Source organism: Misgurnus anguillicaudatus, chromosome 8 (assembly GCF_027580225.2).
Source record: "Misgurnus anguillicaudatus chromosome 8, ASM2758022v2, whole genome shotgun sequence".
Taxonomy (NCBI): Eukaryota; Metazoa; Chordata; class Actinopteri; order Cypriniformes; family Cobitidae; genus Misgurnus; species Misgurnus anguillicaudatus.
In genome coordinates this window covers 31,791,090-31,812,570 of record NC_073344.2, presented here as the reverse complement: position 1 = coordinate 31,812,570, position 21,481 = coordinate 31,791,090, and the positions used below count along the sequence as shown (strand labels likewise).

Below are 21,481 nucleotides of genomic sequence, written 5' to 3'. Positions count from 1 at the left end.
CTTAATTTAAGTATTTAGAAATTTCTACTGAAAACAAGACAAAAATAATAAGATATTTTAATAATAATATTTTTTCTTGAAAATAATTTTTTGCAGTGTATGCTTACAATGCCAAGACAAGGTACTTAAAACTCTCACTGTCCCACAGGTGGGACATTTGGCGTTACATTTTAAAACAATAATTTCTTAGTCTTTACCATCACTAATCTTGACAAACTATATATTATTGGAAAGCGCTCAGATTGAGGTTTTCATATTTCATCACATTTTGCAAAAAATAATGATATAGTACGAGTAAATGTCACGGGCCAACAGGTGGGCCCAAGGTGTTTTTACATATTTATTATTAGATATCCTATAAACCTCAAATAATCTTGACAAACTATATATTGTTGGAAAGCTCTAAAAATGTAGTTTTCATATTTCATATTTCAAGGTCATTTGATGATAGAAATTTAGTAGTGACAGTGTCAGTCACCACGTAATTATTATATAATCATAATTCTAATATCCTATTATAAATCTTCAAAAATCTTGACAACCTATATATCACTGGAAAGCTGTAAGAATTAAGTTTTTGTATTTCAAAACCTTTTTTTGATTAATAATGATGCAGTGACAGTAATTTATTAATTTGTGATTTGTGAGTATGCAGCAAAACGTTGACACCTAGTGGCCTTAGTTGGTAAAACTACTAAAAGTGTGAAAAAAACATAATTTTTTGTGATTTTAACTTGTCATTTGGATCAGAACTAATTGAGACTCATGGCCTTATTTTAAATAGCAATTTGGGAATAAAACATTTTCATTTTTATTTTTTATTTTTTTAATATAAAATATATACTTTATTGCATAATTTTTATTTTTAAAAATAAACGTAAACCGCTATATTATTTTAATTTTAATATTCGCATATCCAGACACTTGGAATTGTACTGCTAGGGTCTTGATGTAGCTGTATGTTACAGTAAAATGATGAATCTTTCTTGTTGATTTAAGCAGGTTTAAATGGTAAATCAAGTCGCGCCCCCAGTGCGAGCAGTGGCGAGTTTAGTTTGAGTTTGGAGAATGAAGCTTGGTCCAGTGACAGCAGCCCACATCCGGACCCACTCTACAAAAATCACAGATCCACCATCTCCTCTTCTCCAGCCCAACCCGTTCACGAGGAGTCCAGACAGTGTTGTTCATCAGGGAGTGGAGTACGGAGATCCAGCAGTGGGAGATCTACTGGAGATACGTTCCACACGCCGGACAAATCGGGCATCGGTTTGTATAAAACTCAAAGCGTTCAAAGCACGGAGGGTGATTCAAAACTCGAGACCCAAGAAAAGTCTTCCTCCGTATCCGGCTGTTTGAATTGCTTCGTCTCTCCGATGCGAAGCCCCAAGACGGGCCAGGCTCTTTTCAGTTTACCTCGTGCCAGCTGTGTCATCTCCACATCAGAGGGCAACAGTCGGCGCGCAAGCGTCCACAGCACCACTTCTGGGAAATCTGTGGCATCTCAAGTGACTCCATCTGAGCCTAGCAAGGGTGATTTAGAAGAAACCCCTGACTTGGAAGAGGAGGACAGAAAACCAGAACTTGTTTTAGACTCTACGTTCACCATAGATTCAGTCTTTACAAACACTATTTTTAGCGAGTCTACTTAAATACCAATTACAACAGGATCTAAACACCCCTTACATTTATGTGTTTGGCAGATGCTTTTATCCAAAGCAACTTAGGCTGGATTTACAATGCAAAATCTTGATGCCAAATTCCGATTTGTTGTCTCTATCCGACTCCCTTACATCATCTTTTAAAAGCGACTCGTATCCGATATCAGCACTAAACACTTGGAAAAGCAATTCTAGGTAGGCATACTGACCCGGAAAGGCTTGAAATACAGAGGAAGTTAAATGTCACGATACAGACAAAATAATAAAAAATATTTTAATTAATAATTAGATTATAGAGCTTTATTTCTGTAACATAAGACATAAAACTTCAACAGTACTCCACGAAGTGGAGCTGTCGTCTTCCATTGTGCTGCTAAGAAAAAGAGTTGGTGTCCACCTGAGTTGACCTCATTTGCCAGCGTCGCATTTTCAATGATGCATGACACATCTTAAAGCAACACCAAAGAGTTTTTTTTACCTTAAAATAACGTTTCCAAAAAAGTTTCAGTGGTTCATCCACTCAAAACAGGGTGAATGGCACTTTCACATTCGCTTTGTAGCCCTCTATCCACCAAAACCGCACTAAAGAAGTTTCCAACCGTCGGGTAGTGGTCCTGTAATTCAAGTGAAAACTACAAAAACTTGCTTTACGGCAGACCTACAATCCAATCAGAGCCAGCTATGCTGCAGTATTTACGACAGTGGTAATGAACAATTACACTTCTAACCTGTAGGGGGAGCAAAGAGCAATAAGTCTTTAGTGTTGCTTTAAGATAGGAATATCCGATCTGTCCACTTACATTGCGGACGCGAATGCATGTATCCGATTTATTTCCACATATGAATGAGGCCTGAAACCGATATTGGAGAATATTGGTATGCACTTTTGGCCTGCTTACACGTTTGTGGGTCAAATCCGATCTGTGCCACATGAGGGAAAAATTGGAATTGAGTCACTTCAAACATGCGATGTAAATGCGGCATTACAGTGCATTCAAGTATTATATTTTATTAGTATGTTTGATCATTGGAAATCAAATTAACAACTTTTATTCTAGTCCTCTACCAGTCGAGCTATATCATGTTTTACATATGTTAACGTTGATAAGGGTGCTGCGCAGTGATGATAAATAATGATAAACACAGCTATTGACCAATCACAATCAAGGACTGGAACTAACCGTTTAATTATTCACAAAATAGCCACAAAACTATTTATTGTTCTTAAACAAACCTTAACTACTACCTTAAACTACTCCTGATCTGTAATTGTGACTTTTCAGAAACGATCTGGTATCATACCATTCATTTTTCCTTATATCTGTCTTTTCATATTTTCTAAATTGTAATTTTGTTTATATTTCAGAGGATCTTAATTATTTTGTTTGTCTTTGATGTTTGTGTTAAAGGTCCAATGTGGGTTTTTTTAGTGGCATCTAGTGGTGAGATTGCGATTTGCAACCAACGGCTCAGTCCACAACTCACCCCTCAATTTAGAAAACTCATATGGTAGCTGCCACAGGACAAACATGTCGTCGTCTGAGACCACGCAGTGTCAAAATGCCCTTTGTAGAGCAGTTTGTCCGTTAAGGGCTACTGTAGAAACATGGTGGCAACTTCCACCATATAAGGGGACCTGGGGGTGTATGTAGAGAAAAAATGGTTCAAATGGCTACAGTTCATTGTTTAGGGTCTTTATACATCACTGAATAGTTATGTATGTTATATTCCATTTCTGTCCCACACTGCACCTTTAAATTACCCTCTTTGTTATGAATTTTGAAAATTCGTGTTATTCTACAAATGACATGCATGACACATAAACAATAGTCAGTGGAGATACACGTGTCTCAGCCCTTTTGTACATAAAAGATAAAACCGTACCGCCATCCTGCAGAATAAAGAGAAAAATTCACCTTGTTTTTGTTGAAACAAGCCAATGTTTTAAACTATCTGTGTATCTTCTGATGTTTTAAGGATACTTTGTTTATTTTCTTTTGTGGTGTTTTGTGTTGGTTTTTCCTTTGTTTTAAGTAGATGTATCTCATAATATAAATAAACATTGTAATTTTCTATCTTTATTACTATCATATTTTTTAAGCTATGTTTGCTTTAAAACAAAAACTTTTTCTTCTGGGATACATAAGCATAGGGAATCATCTGAGGTATCTATGTAGGCAAACATATAGGCCTATCTACACTAAAACCTGGTTTAAATCTATTCCAAAGGACTGATGTGTTTATAAAATAAAATGATCCCACATAAAAAACATGTTTACTATAATACATCATAGTATATTGTAGTAGTAGTATATTAGTTACTGCACTTTGTTTGTGTATACTACTACAGTTTTTTAGTATTAACTGTTACATTGGTAATACTGTAGTATATTTAATATAGTAAAAGTGTACTACAGTAATTTTGTCATGTGGGATTACATGAATAGGCAACTTCGTGGGTTATTTAAAAATAATGTATATATACGAGAAATATATATGTCTTAGAAATTATTTATCTAAACAAACTCAATACTGATCTTATGAAATAAAAATCAATACAATTACATGAAGAAATAGTATACTTTAGTATTTGCTAAAAACTGTGGTAAAATTCTTAAATGCTATAGTGTTTTTAAAACTTACCTTAGTATATATTTGCATTACTTTACTATAATTGTTCCTACAGAATACTACAGTACACCTTAACTGTTAAGTAATTAGCCTAATATACTACAGTATGCTACAATTTATTACAGATTATTAGAGTTAATACTAAAGTATACTAAATGATACATTGAAGTTTATAAATAGAGAAAATATAAAATAGAAGATATTTATTATTTACACAGGCTTATGCCTTTTATGTTTACAATTAATGTCGCCCTCTTGTGTTTGAGTTTTGAACTGCAGTCTACGCGTTTATGCGCTATGCATTATGGGACAAGTTGTTTATTAAAGTAAATACTAAAATTATTATAGTAAATACGAAAGTATATTACAGTATTTTTGGTTGAATTAAAATGACACGTTGAAGATTATAAATGGAGAAATAAAAATAGAAGATTATAAAATAGAAGAAGGCTTATGCCTTTTTTGATTGATTTTTAATGAGCGATTAATGTCGCCCTCTTGTGTTTCAGTTGTAAACTGCAGTCTACACGTTAATGCGCAATGCATTATGGGACAAGTTGTTAAGTAAAAACTAAAATTATTTAAAAAAATATATATTTTTAATAAGCGATCAAATTTGGCCCTCTTGTGTTTCCATAGGCGTATGCCTTTTTTGTTTGATTTTTAATGCACGATTAATGTCGCCCTCTTGTGTTTGAGTTTTGAACTGCAGTCTACGCGTTTGTACGCTATGCATTATGGGACAAGTTGTTTATTAAAGTAATACTCATATTATTATAGTAAATACTAAAGTATATTACAGTATTTTTGGTTGAATTAAAATGACACGTTGAAGATTATAAATGGAGAAAATATAAAAATAGAAGCTTATAAAATAGAAGATATTTATTATTTACACAGGCTTATGCCTTTTTTAAATGATTTTTAATGCGCGATTAATGTCGCCCTCTTGTGTTTCAGTTTTGAACTGCAGTCTGTGCTCATGGGCAATGCATTATGTGGTTGTATTGAAATGACACAATGAAAATTATAAATGGAAAAAATATAAAAATAGATGATTATAAAATAAAAGATATTTATTATTTACACAGGCTTATGCCTTTTTTGTTTGATTTTTACGGCGCGATTAATGTCGCCCTCTTGTGTTTCAGTTTTGAACTGCACTCTGTGCTCTTATGCGCAAGTGCATTGTGGGACAAGTTGTTTATTTTAGTAATTTCTAAAATTATTATTATAGTACATGCTAAGGTATATTAAAGTATATTGGGTTGAATTGAAATGACACGTTAAACATTAAAAATGGAGCAAATATAAAAATAAAACATTATAAAAAAAGAAGATATTTATTATTTACACAGGATTATGCCTCTTGTGTTTCAGTTTTGATCTGCAGTCTGTGCTCTTTTGCGCAAAGCATTTTGTGACAAGTTGTTTGTTATAGTAAATTCTAAAATTATTATAGTAAATACTAAAGTATATTACAGTATTTTGGTTGAATTAAAATGACACATTGAAGATTATAAATGGATAAAATAGAAAAATAGAAAATTAAAATAGAAGACATTTATTATTTACACATGCTTATGTCATTTTTGTATCATTTTTAATCCGCGATTAACGTCGCCCTCTTGTGTTTCAGTTTTGAACTGCAGTTTATGCGCAATGCATTATGGGACAAGCTGTCATGGCGGCTCCCTTACAGTAGAAATGACATCTGATTTAGGATTTAATTCACTTGATTCACTGTTTATTTTTTTGACTTCATTCTCCTGCAGTCCACGATGCATTATTGATTGAACACCGTAAGTGACTTCTCGAGTGCGTTTTATAATTGTTTTAGTAAGTAGGAAGTATTATATATATTACATTGTTGTCCAGCCTGTCTGAATTACTGCAATATAATGTCATTAGTTTTACTTTACGTGTGCTTTTATAACATTTATTATCATACTTTCCTGGTGTTAGTTTATTATAAACAATTTGAATAAATATTTAAATTATCATAAATGTGATTTATCATTATTTCTATACAATCTAAAATGTTTAATCTCTGTAAGATATTTACTGATAAAAAAAATATGTTTTTGTGATTGTTAAGTTTATATTGTTAGTGTTATGCATTTTCATGTCCTTATGTGAACTGAAAATCTGCATGCGTTTTCTCAGTAAAGTTGCCATGAAGCGGATTGCAGCCTTGATTGGCAGGAGTGCCTCATCCTGTTGGCACCATGGGAGCCCAAATCTGCCCTTGTTGCCCGTCTTGGCCCCTGGGCCTCCACACACCGGTTCTCAAGTCCGGCACCTGGCTGCTAAACAGGTGAGATCAAAGTCTTAGGCCACAATTAGATTTCTTGTTTTTGCAACGTTATACTGACCATATATAATAAATTCTTAGTCTCTTCATTAGAATACAACCAGTAAATACAGGAAATTTGTATGCAGTATAAAAAAAACTACAATTATAAGGGAAATTGTCAAGAAGTTAGCGTAAGCTCTCTCCCCACACTTAAAAAAAAATTGTTTTTCTTGTATTTTATGTATTTTAATAAAGAGCACAAATAAATACAAAAGCTGGTGGTGACCTAAGACTTATGCACAATACTTCGTCTCAATGCAAAACCTTTAACTACACGACTAGATCTGTCCAATGCAAGATTCCCGATTATTAGGCTATAGACCAGACTACCTTAAGCATGTAATAATGAGTTAAATGTCTGTGTTTCTCATGATGTAGCATAAAGGCCATTTCAAAGGTCAAAAGATTTTAAAGCCAGTGAAACTGGAGAAACAACAGAAACAAGAAGTGGAGATCAAACAGAGGATGACAGTCTGTGAACTCGCTAAAGCCATGAATAAAGACATTGGTGAGTGATACCCTTATAGTAAAATAATGCATTATACAATATGTCATCATTAATAAACATTAACAAATATTGTGTTCTTGTTGCTTAATTGGTAGAGCCTTACGTTAGCAACATAAAGGTCATAGGTTTGATTCCCAAAAACATGCATACTGATCACTTTGGATTAAATAAAATATTGCAAATATTATTAAATGATTTTGTCCAGAAAAATCAATCAGTATGTGTAATGTTATGTCCTCTCTCTAGATCACGTATACGAGGCTCTGCTCAACACTGAGGTAGATTTAGATGAGCTGGAGCCTGACACGGTGCTGGAGGAGAAATGGATTAAAGAGGCAGTCAAGAGATCTGGAATGAAACACAGATGGGCCAAACTAGTGGAAACCAAAGTCAGAGAAAATAAAGACTTCCAGAGACAGTGAGGAGGATTATAATAATCATAATTCATTCAGCATTTGGGTACAATGGGACCCAAATGCTGAGACCACGGAAACTTAAAGTATTTTTTTTTTAAACCTGGAAAGAAATGAGACATGAAAAGAAAGTAAAGGTTGTTTTATAACATTTGTAATTGTACGTCACTAATCAAATGGAACAATGGCTATGTTTACCTGTACACCAATAATGTGATTATATCTAATAATCAGAGAAAAGACTATAACGCATAAAAGATATTTAAATGACTGGAGCTAACCTCTTCACTCCTGTTTACATGCAGTTTTTATTTTTTTATTATTTGCTAATGTTTGTGCTTATTATTCACACATAGCCCAATACAACAAATATGTTCTTATGGGAAAAAAATACATTTCTCTTGGAAAATATGTTTTAAATATATGCTTAATACATTTGTAGAAAGTAAAACCCAATTAAATATATTTTTTAATTTGATATATTTAGTTTTAACCTTCATATATCAACATTGTATGTATTTCAAGGGCAAGCAAATAAATTTCTCAATTTACATCCTATATGGCAAGAAATGTATTCTTGGCCAAAATATATATTTTAATATATGCTAAATACAAGTTTTTATAAAGTATATATTTTAAATTGAAAATGCATTTAATTTAATATTTAATAATTTTAAATTTTATTTAAAAAAAATGTGTAACACAAACAGTTTTTCTTCTAAAGCGACGTGAAAATATCTCCTTGGTTTAAAAATATAGAGGGCTAAATATATATTTTAAATACTTTATACTTCTTTTCAAAATATACAAAAACATATTTGTAAAAAATATATTTTTGTAAACATGTTCCGAAATATATTTTAGGAAATTTATTTTTTGGCCATTTTTTGAAAAACATGTAAAAAAATTTTTTTTTTGCTCTATCAGTGCCGTGATGAAGACAAAAATATTATGACAGTCCACTTCATAGGTATAGATGCGATTAAAGTGTTTCTATGGCCGCATACTGTGATTAAAAACAGCATACGCCACCTGTTTTAATACGATTATACTTGCTACGATTATGAGCTTAATCATATTATTTTTATCAAAATATTTTGTTTTCATGAGATAAAGTGTAATCGCAATATTGCCAAAATCCCATTATAATCGCATTATGAAGGTGCATGTAAATGTGGTCATTGATATTTGATATTTATATATTCTTGTGTGTTCCTGTGGCTCAAGGAAAACATTGCATCAGTGTTGCAAAGGACATGGATTTGATCTCCAGAAATACATACAAAAGAAATACAAAAGATGTATATAATGTATAGATATAAGTCGCCTTGTATAAAAGGGTCTGCTAATTGCATAAATGTCTTGTACATTTCCAACATTGTTGGTTAGCCTTTATATGCTCCTGTATAGCTCAGAATTATGCTAATTTAAGTGGTCTCACACATTTGGTCCTTACTGTATGTGCTAAATGTAATGTTTTTATATCTTTGCATGATGCGTTCTTTGTTTTGTCCATTGTTTTTAGGCCTCCCCCAGATCCTGCTCAGTTGGTACTCCGACCTCCGGTGGTAACCATTATGGGTCACGTAGACCATGGAAAGACCACCCTGCTGGACAGTCTGAGGAAGAGTCAAATCGCTGCTCAGGAGGCCGGAGGGATCACGCAACACATCGGGGCTTTTCGGGGTAATGAGTCTCTAAAAACACATTGTTTGCTATTTACTGTAAAACGGCATTGATCTGAACGACAAGTTTATGCTAGTTATTAAGTCTGTGTTCTTCAGTTCAGCTTCCTTCAGGTGAGAAGATCACTTTTCTGGACACACCTGGGCACGCTGCGTTTTCTGCCATGCGGGCACGTGGAGCCATGGTTACGGATATAGTCATTCTGGTGGTTGCCGCTGATGACGGAGTGATGAAACAGACCATCGAGTCCATACAGCATGCAAAAAAATCCAAAGGTAACACACAATGAGAAAATAATAATATATGATGTCATTATAGTGGGGGTTATGTGTCCTAGTTTTCGAAAACACTTTAAAGGTGCATTGTGAGAAGCCTTTATAGGCCATCAATTAGGACTAAAGCAGCTGATATCAATAAGTACTGATAGGGGGCAGGGTTTCTCTCTCAATACTGACAGATTTTAGGTGATCTCCTGGCTTTCTATGCCATTTTGCACCTTGTTCTCTTTATTTGTTTAATACATATTCCCTGTGTCATTTCACTTTATTTATTATGACTCAACTTGTATACTTAAATGTTCTGATTTTTTGTATGAATTCATTATTTGGCTTGATGGCTACATCTGGTGGAAATTTTGTGTCAATAGCCCACTTACTGATAAAAATGCTGATGTGTCAAAAACTTATTTTTCCCGCTGTATGTCTATTCATGATTTATTGATTTAATCCAGCTAGATTTACAGTTGTGTGTCTTTGTGATTGTATGTGCAGTGCCGATCATTGTGGCTGTGAATAAATGTGATAAACCTCAGGCCGACCCCCATCATGTGAAAGAAGAGCTGTTAGCACATGAAGTGGTCTGTGAGGAGTTCGGAGGGGAAATCCAGGCCATCCATATATCTGCATTAAAGGTACAGCAGCCCAAACACATTATTACCAACAGATAAGATTATTATTTCAACCGTTTCTATAATGGGTTCTCGATTTATAATAGGAAAACGATATAGGTTTATACAAATCTTGTTTTGACTGCATATGTATATATAGGTATTTACTAATTTTATATTTCAAATTATTAAACACTGTACTTTCTGTACACTGTACTTTTGCAAATACTTTCACCAAAGAAATTCAGTGCATTACAATGTAAATTTATATGTATACATTTTATGCATATATTCAGTGTATGAATTGAATAGCAATTTGGTTTTCAACAGGGGGATAATTTAATAGAGCTGGCTGAAGCCACAGTGACACTGGCAGAGGTCCTGGAGCTGAAGGGCGACCCCACCGGTTTAGTTGAGGGGACGGTCATAGAGAGCCGAACTGACAAAGGCAAAGGGTAAGTATCTACAACACACAAAAAACTGTGGCTTTGCTTCGGGGATGCACATTAGACTTTTCTCTATAGGAGTTCAAGAGTCATTCACTTACAGTAGCAGTATCTACAGTTACAGTTTTTTGTAAATATTTGGTCATTTTGTTCATAACTTCTGTTAATATTGCTTTTATTATAATGATCCACCTTATCTGAGAAATAAAAAAAGTAAGAATTTATATTATATATAAATTATATAGAGAGAAATTATATATAAATATATAACTTTGCAAAAATGACAAAAAAACAATAGGCAACAATATTTTTATATGTAGTTTATATATTTAATTTTCCATTTTTTTATTTAAGGGTCACTAACGTGTCATTCATTATTTTGTGTTCATATGGATAAATTAAATGTAAAAGGGTTAAAATTTCAAAATAAATTTGAAAGATTTCTGGAATACATTCTCTTTTTGTGAGGACCTAAAATTTCTAAATCTTATTTCATTTTGAAATAATATATGGGGGATAATTGCAAAAATGTCAATGTGGTGTACCTAGAATTGTTTTTAATTAAATTATATTTATAAAAATGTGAAATAAAATAGAATCATCTAGTTTAATGTAATATGATTTTTTACATACATTTTTACATAATTTGTCAAAGATTATTTAGAAAACAGACCTGTTTTCAGCATATGTCAGGACAAATATTACAAAAACGCATTAAAATTTACATTTAGAAATAACTTATAAAATGACCAAATATTTTTTGTAAATATTTGGTCATTTTGTTCATAACTTCTGTTAATATTGCTTTTATTATAATGATCCCCCTTATCTGAGAAATAAAAAAAGTAAGAATTTATATTATATATAAATTATATAGAGAGAAATTATATATAAATATATAACTTTGCAAAAATGACAAAAAAAACAATAGGCAACAATATTTTTATATGTAGTTTATATATTTAATTTTCCATTTTTTTATTTAAGGGTCACTGACGTGTCATTCATTATTTTGTGTTCATATGGATAAATTAGATGTAAAAGGGTTAAAATTTCAAATATTACAAAAACGCATTAAAATTTACATTTAGAAATAACTTATAAGATGATCTTTTAAAATGATTTTTTTATGATTACGCTTACATGCCATCAAGGTGGATAAAATATTTAATATTTCTCATTCTTTGGTGCAATTGGCGATTACACCATTTGACATTTTCAGGTCCATTCAGTCTTAACTTTCATAAAAATGTTGCAAATGTATTTTATATTGCATAAAATGTACATAAATACACTGTGCGTTGAAATAAACCTGATGCATGCTTTTAAAACAAGTTTAACATTTTTTTTTATTTCTTATCTTGCCAAACCCTTTTTGTCACTGACCCTTAAAATTGCTTTAAAAAATTGCAACTTTGTAAAAAAAAGTGCTGTATAAATAAATTTGAATTGAATTCTAATAAATGTGACCCTAAATAAATAATAAATGTAAATATAACGGGTATATTTGTAGCAAAAGCCAAAAATACATTTTATGGGTCAAAATTATCTATTTCTTTTATGCCAAAAATCATAAGGATATTAAGTAAATATCATGTTCCATAAAGATACTTTCTACATTTCCTACCATAAATATATAAAAAATGTATTTATCATTAGTAATATGTGTTGCTAAGGACGTTATTTAAAATTTATTTAGATTTTTTGCACCCTCAGATTCCAGAGTTTCAAATAGTTCCTCAGCCAAATATTGTCCTATCCTAACAAACGTACATCAATAAACAGCTTATTAAAAGCTTATACATTCAGATGATGGGAAAATTTTCAAAAAAAGAAATTTATACATCACCATTTGCCCATCCCCAGGCCCGTTACCACGGCGATCATCCAGCGTGGCACCCTGAGGAAAGGCTGTACGCTGGTGGCTGGGAAGTGCTGGGCTAAAGTACGCTTTATGTTTGATGAATATAACCAGGCATTGACCGAGGCCGGACCCAGCATCCCTGTAGAGATCGTGGGTTGGAAAGATCTTCCCTCTGCTGGTGAGGAGATCCTGGAGGTGGAATCTGAGGTATCTACTAAACGTACACTTTTGAAGCATTTTGCTTCAACAGTCCGGATACATTTGACCTTTTTTCTTGCTCTTAGCAAAGGGCTCGTGAGGTGGTGGAGTGGCGCAGCTATGTTGAAGAACAGGAGAAGTTAAAAGAAGACCAGCAAGCCATCGAAACCAAGCAGAAACAGCATCAGGACGTCTACAAGAAGGCGAGGGAGAGCACGGCCCATCTCACCTGGAAACAGAGGCGGGCGGCCATGTACAGAGCCAACAAACATAAACTTGCCCACAGGGTCAGCGAGAAAACTGAGACGGAGGAACTCACGCTACCCATCATTGTCAAAGGTGAAATGCTGGATCCTTTTTCACATCTGTGCTGTAGACAATTAAGTTTTCGAAAGGGGAAATTTCATTTATAAAGTGTTTTAACAGCGTTACGCATTTTTCATGCAACAAAGGTTGCTAAATATAGGTTTGAGTTAAATGTAGCAACCAATATTAATCCCATCAAAACAGAAAAATAATACAATAGTGCTTATTCAGATCCTTAATGCTATGGACATATTGTTTAATTTCCAGTCTGATTTTGCAGGTGATGTTGATGGCTCGGTGGAGGCCATTTTGAACATTCTGGAAAATTATGATGCTGATGACCAGTGCCAACTGGATGTGGTGCATTTTGGTGTGGGTGATATCTCAGAGAGTGACATTCACTTGGCAGAGACGTTCTCAGGTGAGTGATTTTTATTATCATTTCACTATACGTACACCATTAAAGCCACAATATTTAAAGGTCCCATTCTTTCTGTGTTTTTGAAGCTTTGATTGTGTTTACAGTGCACAATATAACATGTGTTTATGTTTCACGTGTAAAAAAACGTGGTAATTTTCACACAATTTACAAAATCTGTTTAGCGCTGTTTTCACTGTCCTCAAAACAGGCTGATGTCTTCATTGTTCTATGAAGTCCCTCCTTCACAAATACGTATCGAGTTCTGATTGTGTAGCTTGTTTATTGTGTGGTGATTCGATAGCAGCTTAGCTTGCTGTTAGCATAGCTGGCGACTGACGTATTCCTGTGGGCGGGGTTTAGTCAAAAAACTGTTCTAGTGATGTCATTAAAGCAGGAAGTAGAGGGCTGTAGTCCAAACTGGCCGTTCGCTGTAGGCTTTAAAAGGCGAATTCTGCTAAAAAAAATATATATAGCCTGGCAGTAAACTTTAAGCTTTATCATTTTACAGGTATTATTTAAGCTATTATAGCAACATTACACACTAACTAGCGTTTAAAAAAATGGAATCATAAAGAACGTGACCTTTAAAAAGTGCATTGAAGATATCGATTTTTCAATGGTATATGTTCCCTTCAAATCGAACCCACAACTTCTGCGATGCTAACGTAAAGCTCTACAAACTCTTAAAGGTGGGGTGCATGATCTCTGGGGGCGTGGCAATCAAAGGGGCGGGTCATACATGTCATGATGAAAATTTAAATATTTTTATTTAAAACACTCACATAAAACTAAAATTTGAAGAAACTATGACAGAAAATGAACACATACTAGATTATTAATGAATTAAATGTTTTTAACAGATACCTCAAACGAAAATAGCTCCTTGATAAAGTGAAACTAAAGGGTTAATAAACACAAACTAAAGCAGATTTGTACAACGTCTGGCGAACGATGATAGACAGCGCGAAGATTGTAAAAACTGATTATTTCCCACTATTAATTACATTATCTTAAAGGAGTGTAACTACTGTAGCATGTAAATAATGCACATAAATAACGTGAGCAAGCGCGCTCAACAATTATATCGAATCAACAAGCACATGACACCTAGCTAGCAGGTTGCTCAAACAAAAATCACCAGCTAACTTACTTTAAATTTGCAAGAACTATAGACTTAAACAGGCTTAAATAAACCCAAAACATAAGTCCACTTACAGTTCTCATGGAAACGTGTTTTATCAACTGGCTATCCTTCAGACAGTTGACGGACCATTTCGGCCATGTGGCACGCGTGCACGATCGCGGTGTGAAGCGCGTCCGCGCTATTCTTCGAGATGTTTTATCAACTGGCAAGTTGTTATTCTCCAGACAGTGACGGACCACGTCTTTCTCTCATTTGGCCATGTGGCACGCGTGCCCGCTTTAGCGGTGTGAAGCGTGTCTGTGCTATTCTTCGAGATGCACTTGACGGTCTTTTGTGCAGCTAATTATTATTATTTTTTTTTTTGGGGGGACGACCTAATTAAGGCGGTAGGGTTTCTCAGCTTAGGCGGGCCGCCCGTACTGCAAAGTAATGCGGGAAACCCTGGTTTTTCAAAAATCATGCACCCCGCCTTTAACTACAGTATCATCCAGTATAATGCTCTGCATATCTCCATCACTGTGCAGGTACTATATACGGATTCAATGTATCTGCAAATAAATCGGTTCAGCAGATGGCTGCCAAGAAGGGCATTCCTCTGAGATTTCACAAAATCATCTACAAACTCATCGATGAACTCAAAGAGGACCTCAGCAGCAAGCTATCCCCGGTCAAAGAGGAAAATATCATTGGTGAGTACAATTCTAGCGGTGAGATTGTGAATTGCAACTAACACCTTAGTCCACAGCTCACATCCTCCCGTTTAAAACGCATAGAGCCGCCAAATGACAAACTTGTTGTCGTCTGAGACAACGTAGTGACAGAGCGCGCTCTATAGACCAATTTGTCCGTAGAAACATGGCGGCGCCTTCCATGTAAGGGGACCCGCAGTGTATGTAAATAAAAACGGCTTATTGTAAGGTAATAAAAACAATACAGTTCATTATGTTATGTCTTTATACACCATTAATAATATAGTTATGTATATTATGTTGCATTTCTGTCAAAATATCCTACTTAAAGTTACACAATGCACCTTTAATACAATAATGTATTCTTTTGATGATGTACTTGTAAATATGCTTTGAAACACAATTCTTATTGTGCAAAGATGAACTGAATGTTTGTTCAGTAGTTTTCCAAGCCTCTTCTGCAAACATATCTGTGGCTGCACCGTTCATTTATCATTAAGATTCATTGTTGAGTAACTTATGAACTGATGGTGAATGAAAGACTAAAGCTCTTGTGGTATCTTCTTTAGGTGAAGCTTCGGTTCTGGCCACATTTGATGTGACGGTGGGGAAAAAGAAGATCCCAGTGGCTGGTTGTAGAGTTCAGAAAGGCCAACTGGACAGAAAGATGAAGTTCAGGCTTGTTCGAGGGAGAGATGTTCTTTGGGAAGGTAAACCAGACTGCTAATTTGTTTGTTTTCAGTTTTGTTAGTTTTTCGATGACACACTTCAGCCACAGAGCATGGCCCCGCCCCTAACACAATCGCGAGCATGCATACAGGTTGTAGTTGTATTTGAAAGATGAGAGAGACTGCAGCTTTCTGGTTTTAGCGCCCACTTTGGACACACCCCCAGTGCTTAAAAGCAAAGAATGCTGATTATTTTTTCTTAGATAACTTTATTTTATTTACTTGGTGGGTTTTAATCATTGAAATATTCACAAACTTTTGGTTTTCTCATGCGCCGGTTCTGACCCACGCTCAAATGTTTCCTCAGGTTCTGTGACGACACTGAAACATATGAAGGACGACGTACCCACAGTAAAGACAGGCATGGAGTGTGGTCTTTCTCTAGATAATGAGGACCTTGAATTCAGACCCGGGGATGAAATTGTTTGTTACAGTGAAACAGAGACAAAACAGAAAATAACTTGGGATCCAGGATTTTGAGTGACTAAAACCAATAATCCACAATTGCCGCTACCAACGAATAAATTATCAGTGACGTTTGATTGTCTTCATTTTGATTCTTAAAGAGCACCTATTGTCTGATTCACGCTTGCATATTTACTTTGGTGCAAAAGGTACAAACCCCAAAGTAAACAATGACGCGAGTTATCGTCTCCAACGTAAATCTCTTTTTTTTGGACTACAACACACTGATTGTAGGCAACAGTTTACTTCCTGGGATTGGAGATGTAGAAAAGACCGACATAATCATTATCATTATTCCCCTTGCTTCAGACTCACAGCCTGTAAGTTAACTCCTGTTAAGCCCGGAATACACTGCACGATTTTTGTCCTCTTATAAGATCATTACCTTATCACACTGTGCGACATGTATAGTTTAAACTCGGGTACGAGAGGCGTGTAGACTGTACGATGATGACACGGAAGCTTCGGCGGCTGCGTCACACGTTGCGCAACGTCACCAGCATGCGCTCGTGGTAAACAAATACCGGCGCGCAGGTCGTAGCAGCAAACACACTGTGCGGTGATCATGCTGAATTTCTGACACTGCCAGAAAACTATCGTAGGCTATCTTTGGACGCAAGACCGGGAAAACGGCCGTCTTTGAACCTCTCTCACTGTACGACATAGGACCACCGATAGAGAGCCACGATCACAGAAATCGCGACGATAGTTTCACGATGGCAATCTTTTGTCTGGGACAGCCAATTATCGTGCAGTGTATCCCGGGCTTTAGCATTGCATTGTGAGCAAATCTTTCAAACATGGTAAGGAGCGTCACATTTCCGGCTGACGCCAGAGGTATTCAGGCCAATCACAACGTACAGATTAGCTGGCTAATCAGGGACACAAAGCTTTTCAAATCCGTGCATTTCAGGAATGTTCGGTATGTGGAAAATAATGTATTTTTTAACCATAAACCACCCAAACAGCAATGAAATAGGTGCACTTTAATATCAGAACTCAATTGTCTATAAAGTGTACATGTGTAATTTCAAATAAGTGAGAGAATAAAAGAGAGTAATTTCTCAAAAATTGCTCATTGTTGTAGAATTGTAAAGGCGCTTGAAGGTGAAATAAATGATTTTAAGTTCTTTGTGTCTTGTAAGATCTAAATTTTACCTCCAAATATCAGCTTCATAATGGCAGTGGATAGTGCCCCATTTTTTAAGCTCCTAAAATTGCATTTTAAAAAACTAATCCTTATCGTTGTTTGATGTGCCAAACAATTTGACAATTTTTTTGTAAGTAAACATTTATATCTACTTTAAAAATGTAAAAAAAAAATCCCCATTAAACCAAAAAGGTACAGACATGAAAACGCTGCTTTTTGCTCCCACCCAAATAGGGGCATTTTGGACATGCTATAGTAAATGATCTGTGGGGTATTTTGAGTTCAAACTTAAGAAGCATTTAACACATTTCTTGTAAAATGGGCATAACGTGCTCTTTAATAACTGTATGTATGCTTTTTGGAGTTTTAATAAAATGGGGCACCATTCAATGCAATTATAAAGCTTAATAGAGTCAGGATATCAGGACACTGATGAAGGCTTGTAGAGATTATGTAAGATTAAAGGGATAGTTCACTTTAAATGAAAGTTCTGTCATCATTTACTCATCCCCATGTTGTTCTAATATGAATGTCTTTTTTCTGATGAACACAAAAGAAGATATTTTGAGAAATGATGGTTAACACACAGCAGTAAGTGACCATTGACTTCCATAGTAGGAATAAAAAAAATATGATGGAATTTAATGGGTACCGTCAACTGTGTGCTTACTATCATTTATCAAAATATTTTCTTAATTTATCACAATACGTCCAAATAGTTTTTTTCCTACTAATGGTCACTTACTGCTGTGAGTTTACCATCATTTCTCAAAACATCTTTTGTGTTCATCAGAAAAAAAATCATACAGGTTTACAACAACATGAGGATGAGTAAATGATGACAGAATTTTCATTTTAAAGTGAACTATCCCTTTAAGGGCTTTTAGCTACTATATTTTTGAGTGCCTTGACATTGAGTTTTTTTTATAAAGAAGTCCTACATCAAGATATCCCAGTAGTACTTTTTGCAAACGTTTGATGCAAGTCAGAATATTACTAGATATAACTGCATTTGGCTGAATAAGAGTTATATTCACCTAAAATGGCAAGTAATTTTGGGTTGAACCATTCCTTTAAACTATGTATTTAATGGGAAAGGCATCAAAGTACGTTACTACTTATAAAAAAGAAATCTCTTATCTAGATATCATCTCAAACTATTCCTAAATAACATTCATAGAAAAACTTCCTTTATGTACAAATGAGTACTCAAATTATACAAATTCAATTATACAAAAATACAATTCATTGTTGTGAATATTTCTGTATGCATCTCATTTTACAGCTACAACTATTACCAGTTGCTTTACTAAGTGTAAGCTATTCTAAATCTTACCCATTGTTAAAAAATCTTAAAAAAAATCAGGCTCATAAAAAACAAGACAAGTTTTGTTAGTGACAGAGCACGTTTATTTACAAAGTACAAACTCTATGAACAATCCTCTGCGTTGAACAGGACAAGATGTCAGGGCTGTACTTTATTTGTCTTCAGGTTTGTTGAAACAATACGTAAGGCAGCACTTCCCGCAGTAATGACGGTCGAAATGGCTGGCCATGAACACTCCGGCACCGCACTCATCTGCTGGACACTCGCGCCTCAAACGGTGGATCTTACCGTTCTCATCCACCTGAAGACGACAAAAGCATAAGTCATCATAATGCTGACAGTCCATCAATTAATGGATCTCCTCAGGATGAAGTCAACCTACCTTGTAGTATTTAAGCACAGCGAGCTTGACCTTCTTTCTCTTGTGCTTGTTCTTCTTGGGAGTGGTGTAGGACTTCTTCTTCCTCTTCTTAGCACCACCGCGCAGTCTCAGCACGAGATGCAGCGTGGACTCCTGGGTAGACAAGCACATTGGAGTGAGATTTGATGCATCCAAACTGTGGGACAATTCTGGCAAATACCATTACGGTTAACGAAATTGTAATTTATACAATAACGTGATTGGTTGGATCTACTGACCTTCTGAATGTTGTAGTCAGACAGGGTGCGTCCATCTTCCAGCTGTTTACCAGCAAAGATCAACCTCTGTTGGTCAGGAGGAATACCTGCAACAATGACATTAACATTCAATTGCTTTCCTAACATATCTATGATATTTTGACCAACATAAACTTACAAGCTTACCTTCTTTGTCCTGAATCTTGGCCTTGACATTTTCAATAGTATCAGAGGGCTCAACCTACAATACAATACAATACAATAAAACCTAGTTGAGATGTGCAGGATGTTTTAAAAGTCAATACATCAGTGTCATACTGATTTTATCATTGTTTGTAATGTAACTTACACAAATACATACATTTAAAATTACAATACAATTGTGTCTTAAAACGTGTAATAAGTTGAAAACTACAAAGTAATAAAAGTACTTGGTTATATTTTATGCTTAAATTAAATCGGATTACTGTTAACTAAAAGAATGATTAAATAAAAACTTAAGCAACCTACGCAAATGTGAGTTATGTGAAAACCAAGCTAAAGTCATCTTTTTACATTTTTCTACATAAAATCATCTAACACTATGACAATATATAACCTTGATATATTTAATACTGACTGGGTAAAGTCATGTCAAGATTGAAATCAATGTAAAATCAAACGTTTAACTCTTACATTATTAAAATATGTACATTTTTATTAAAATATGTAAATTTACGATTAGATTAACGTAGATTTTACAGAAAGGGTCACAAGTTATTAAAAAAATGCAAACATTACGTTAGAAGTGTTTGCCTATAAAAAAAACTGCATAAACATCGCGTGTTACAATTGCACATAAGTGATTGTTAACGTCTATTGTGCAATATACATTTAATATTATGTTTAAAATACTTTTGTATAAATGTATTATTGATACATCGGCCTGTATCATTTTTATGTTAGCCACATGACGTGCTAGTTATTCAGTGCTACGTTAAAGCACAATAATCCCAAAAATAACTTAAATCATTTCACATATATAACATTTATTATACTTAAACATAATTATATAGTAAAATATTAGTTCCCATATAAGTAAATATTAACATAACGTAAAAATAGTCTTGGATTGTGCCATGCCGCGAGTGCCTGTGTCTCACCTCAAGGGTGATGGTTTTACCCGTAAGGGTTTTCACGAAAATCTGCATCTTGATGTCCAATCCACCTGTGCATAAAGCAAATATAAACGTTTATGAAGCAATTTTAGACAACTATATGTGCAAACAAACGACTTATTTCGACATTATTCGTTCGTATCAGTAACTCACCACCAGCGCTTAGATGGCGGAAACCGAAAAGGGTCCTTCTCTAGGCGCAACGTGCTCTTCAGCACCCGAAAGGTGCCCAACGAACTGCCTGAAGAAAAACAACTCCCAAATTTATTTCCGCTTTTTAAACTAAGTTAATTTAATAACACTGTAAATATTGCATTAAATGCACTATGGATATGATTGGTAGCTGGTTTAACATATTGCTATATTTGGTTTATGGAAATATTAAATTTGGTTTGAATATTATGAATAGTATTTAAATATTAAATATATCACCGTGTTAACACAGTTACACGTGATATACAATCCCACATCAAATACTTTAGTATACTTTAGTCTTTACTTAGAAAGCTGTAGTAAAATGTCATATACTGTAGTGTTTTTGAATTTTAGTAATTAAAGAATTGTGCAGTATTTACTAGATTATGTACTGTTAGAATAGTATAATATTATGTAGTTTCATATGTTTTTCATCGATTTTATTGTCTTCAGAAATACCTCATAATAATAAAATTCATACTTATTTTGTTAGAATTCAGAAATTGTATAGCGTTCAAATAAGGGCGATATGTTGTGTTCACCACCAGGTGACGCTATACCAACTTTCCGCAACACGTTTTGAGAGTTAAGACACTGAAATAAATAAAAGAGGTCCCAAAAGTCTTTCACATGCA

The 21,481-nt window shown here is 34.4% G+C and overlaps 3 protein-coding genes across 8 annotated transcripts in view; 2 read left to right on the top strand and 1 right to left on the bottom strand.

Annotated features, from left to right (window-relative positions):
- The window catches only part of ccdc88aa (coiled-coil domain containing 88Aa), a 29,061-nt gene extending 25,322 nt beyond the window's left edge, over nt 1–3,739 (top strand). For 4 of the 6 annotated variants that reach the window (XM_055213299.2, XM_055213297.2, XM_055213301.2 and 1 more), the window contains one exon: nt 1,000–3,739. In XM_055213299.2, the coding sequence (XP_055069274.2) occupies nt 1,000–1,649 (650 nt within the window). In that variant the 3' untranslated portion in view covers nt 1,650–3,739. The remainder of the gene's footprint in view (nt 1–999) is intronic. The other 2 variants (XM_055213298.2, XM_055213303.2) reach the window with 1 other exon arrangement.
- Nucleotides 3,740–5,932: 2,193 nt separating this feature from the next.
- On the top strand, nt 5,933–16,474 carry mtif2 (mitochondrial translational initiation factor 2). Its single transcript, XM_055214124.2, has 14 exons — nt 5,933–6,091; nt 6,456–6,606; nt 7,024–7,153; nt 7,400–7,571; nt 9,092–9,252; nt 9,351–9,527; nt 10,023–10,162; nt 10,469–10,593; nt 12,451–12,655; nt 12,733–12,985; nt 13,233–13,373; nt 15,042–15,206; nt 15,776–15,916; nt 16,242–16,474. Exons 2-14 carry the CDS (start codon nt 6,466–6,468, stop codon nt 16,412–16,414), a joined length of 2,124 nt encoding a protein of 707 aa, XP_055070099.2. The 5' UTR covers nt 5,933–6,091; nt 6,456–6,465; the 3' UTR covers nt 16,415–16,474.
- Nucleotides 16,475–18,936: 2,462 nt separating this feature from the next.
- On the bottom strand, nt 18,937–20,872 carry rps27a (ribosomal protein S27a). The gene is made up of 6 exons (XM_055212981.2): nt 20,805–20,872; nt 20,637–20,701; nt 19,681–19,735; nt 19,516–19,601; nt 19,259–19,390; nt 18,937–19,177 (listed from the first exon to the last, which is right to left on the bottom strand). The coding sequence occupies exons 2-6, from the start codon at nt 20,682–20,684 to the stop codon at nt 19,028–19,030; spliced, it is 471 nt and encodes a 156-aa protein (XP_055068956.1). The 5' UTR covers nt 20,685–20,701; nt 20,805–20,872; the 3' UTR covers nt 18,937–19,027.
- Nucleotides 20,873–21,481: the final 609 nt, after the last annotated feature.

Excerpts from the sequence above, each read along its gene's own strand:
- mtif2 (XM_055214124.2), top strand. The coding sequence starts at position 6,466 with ATGAAGCGGATTGCAGCCTTGATTGGCAGGAGTGCCTCATCCTGTTGG. Across the intron at positions 10,163-10,468 it reads TCCATATATCTGCATTAAAG|GGGGATAATTTAATAGAGCT; the intron begins GTACAGCAGCCC and ends GGTTTTCAACAG. Across the intron at positions 12,656-12,732 it reads TCCTGGAGGTGGAATCTGAG|CAAAGGGCTCGTGAGGTGGT; the intron begins GTATCTACTAAA and ends TCTTGCTCTTAG.
- rps27a (XM_055212981.2), bottom strand. The coding sequence starts at position 20,684 with ATGCAGATTTTCGTGAAAACCCTTACGGGTAAAACCATCACCCTTGAG. Across the intron at positions 19,736-20,636 it reads GTAAAACCATCACCCTTGAG|GTTGAGCCCTCTGATACTAT; the intron begins GTGAGACACAGG and ends ATTGTATTGTAG. Across the intron at positions 19,178-19,258 it reads CTGTGCTTAAATACTACAAG|GTGGATGAGAACGGTAAGAT; the intron begins GTAGGTTGACTT and ends TGTCGTCTTCAG.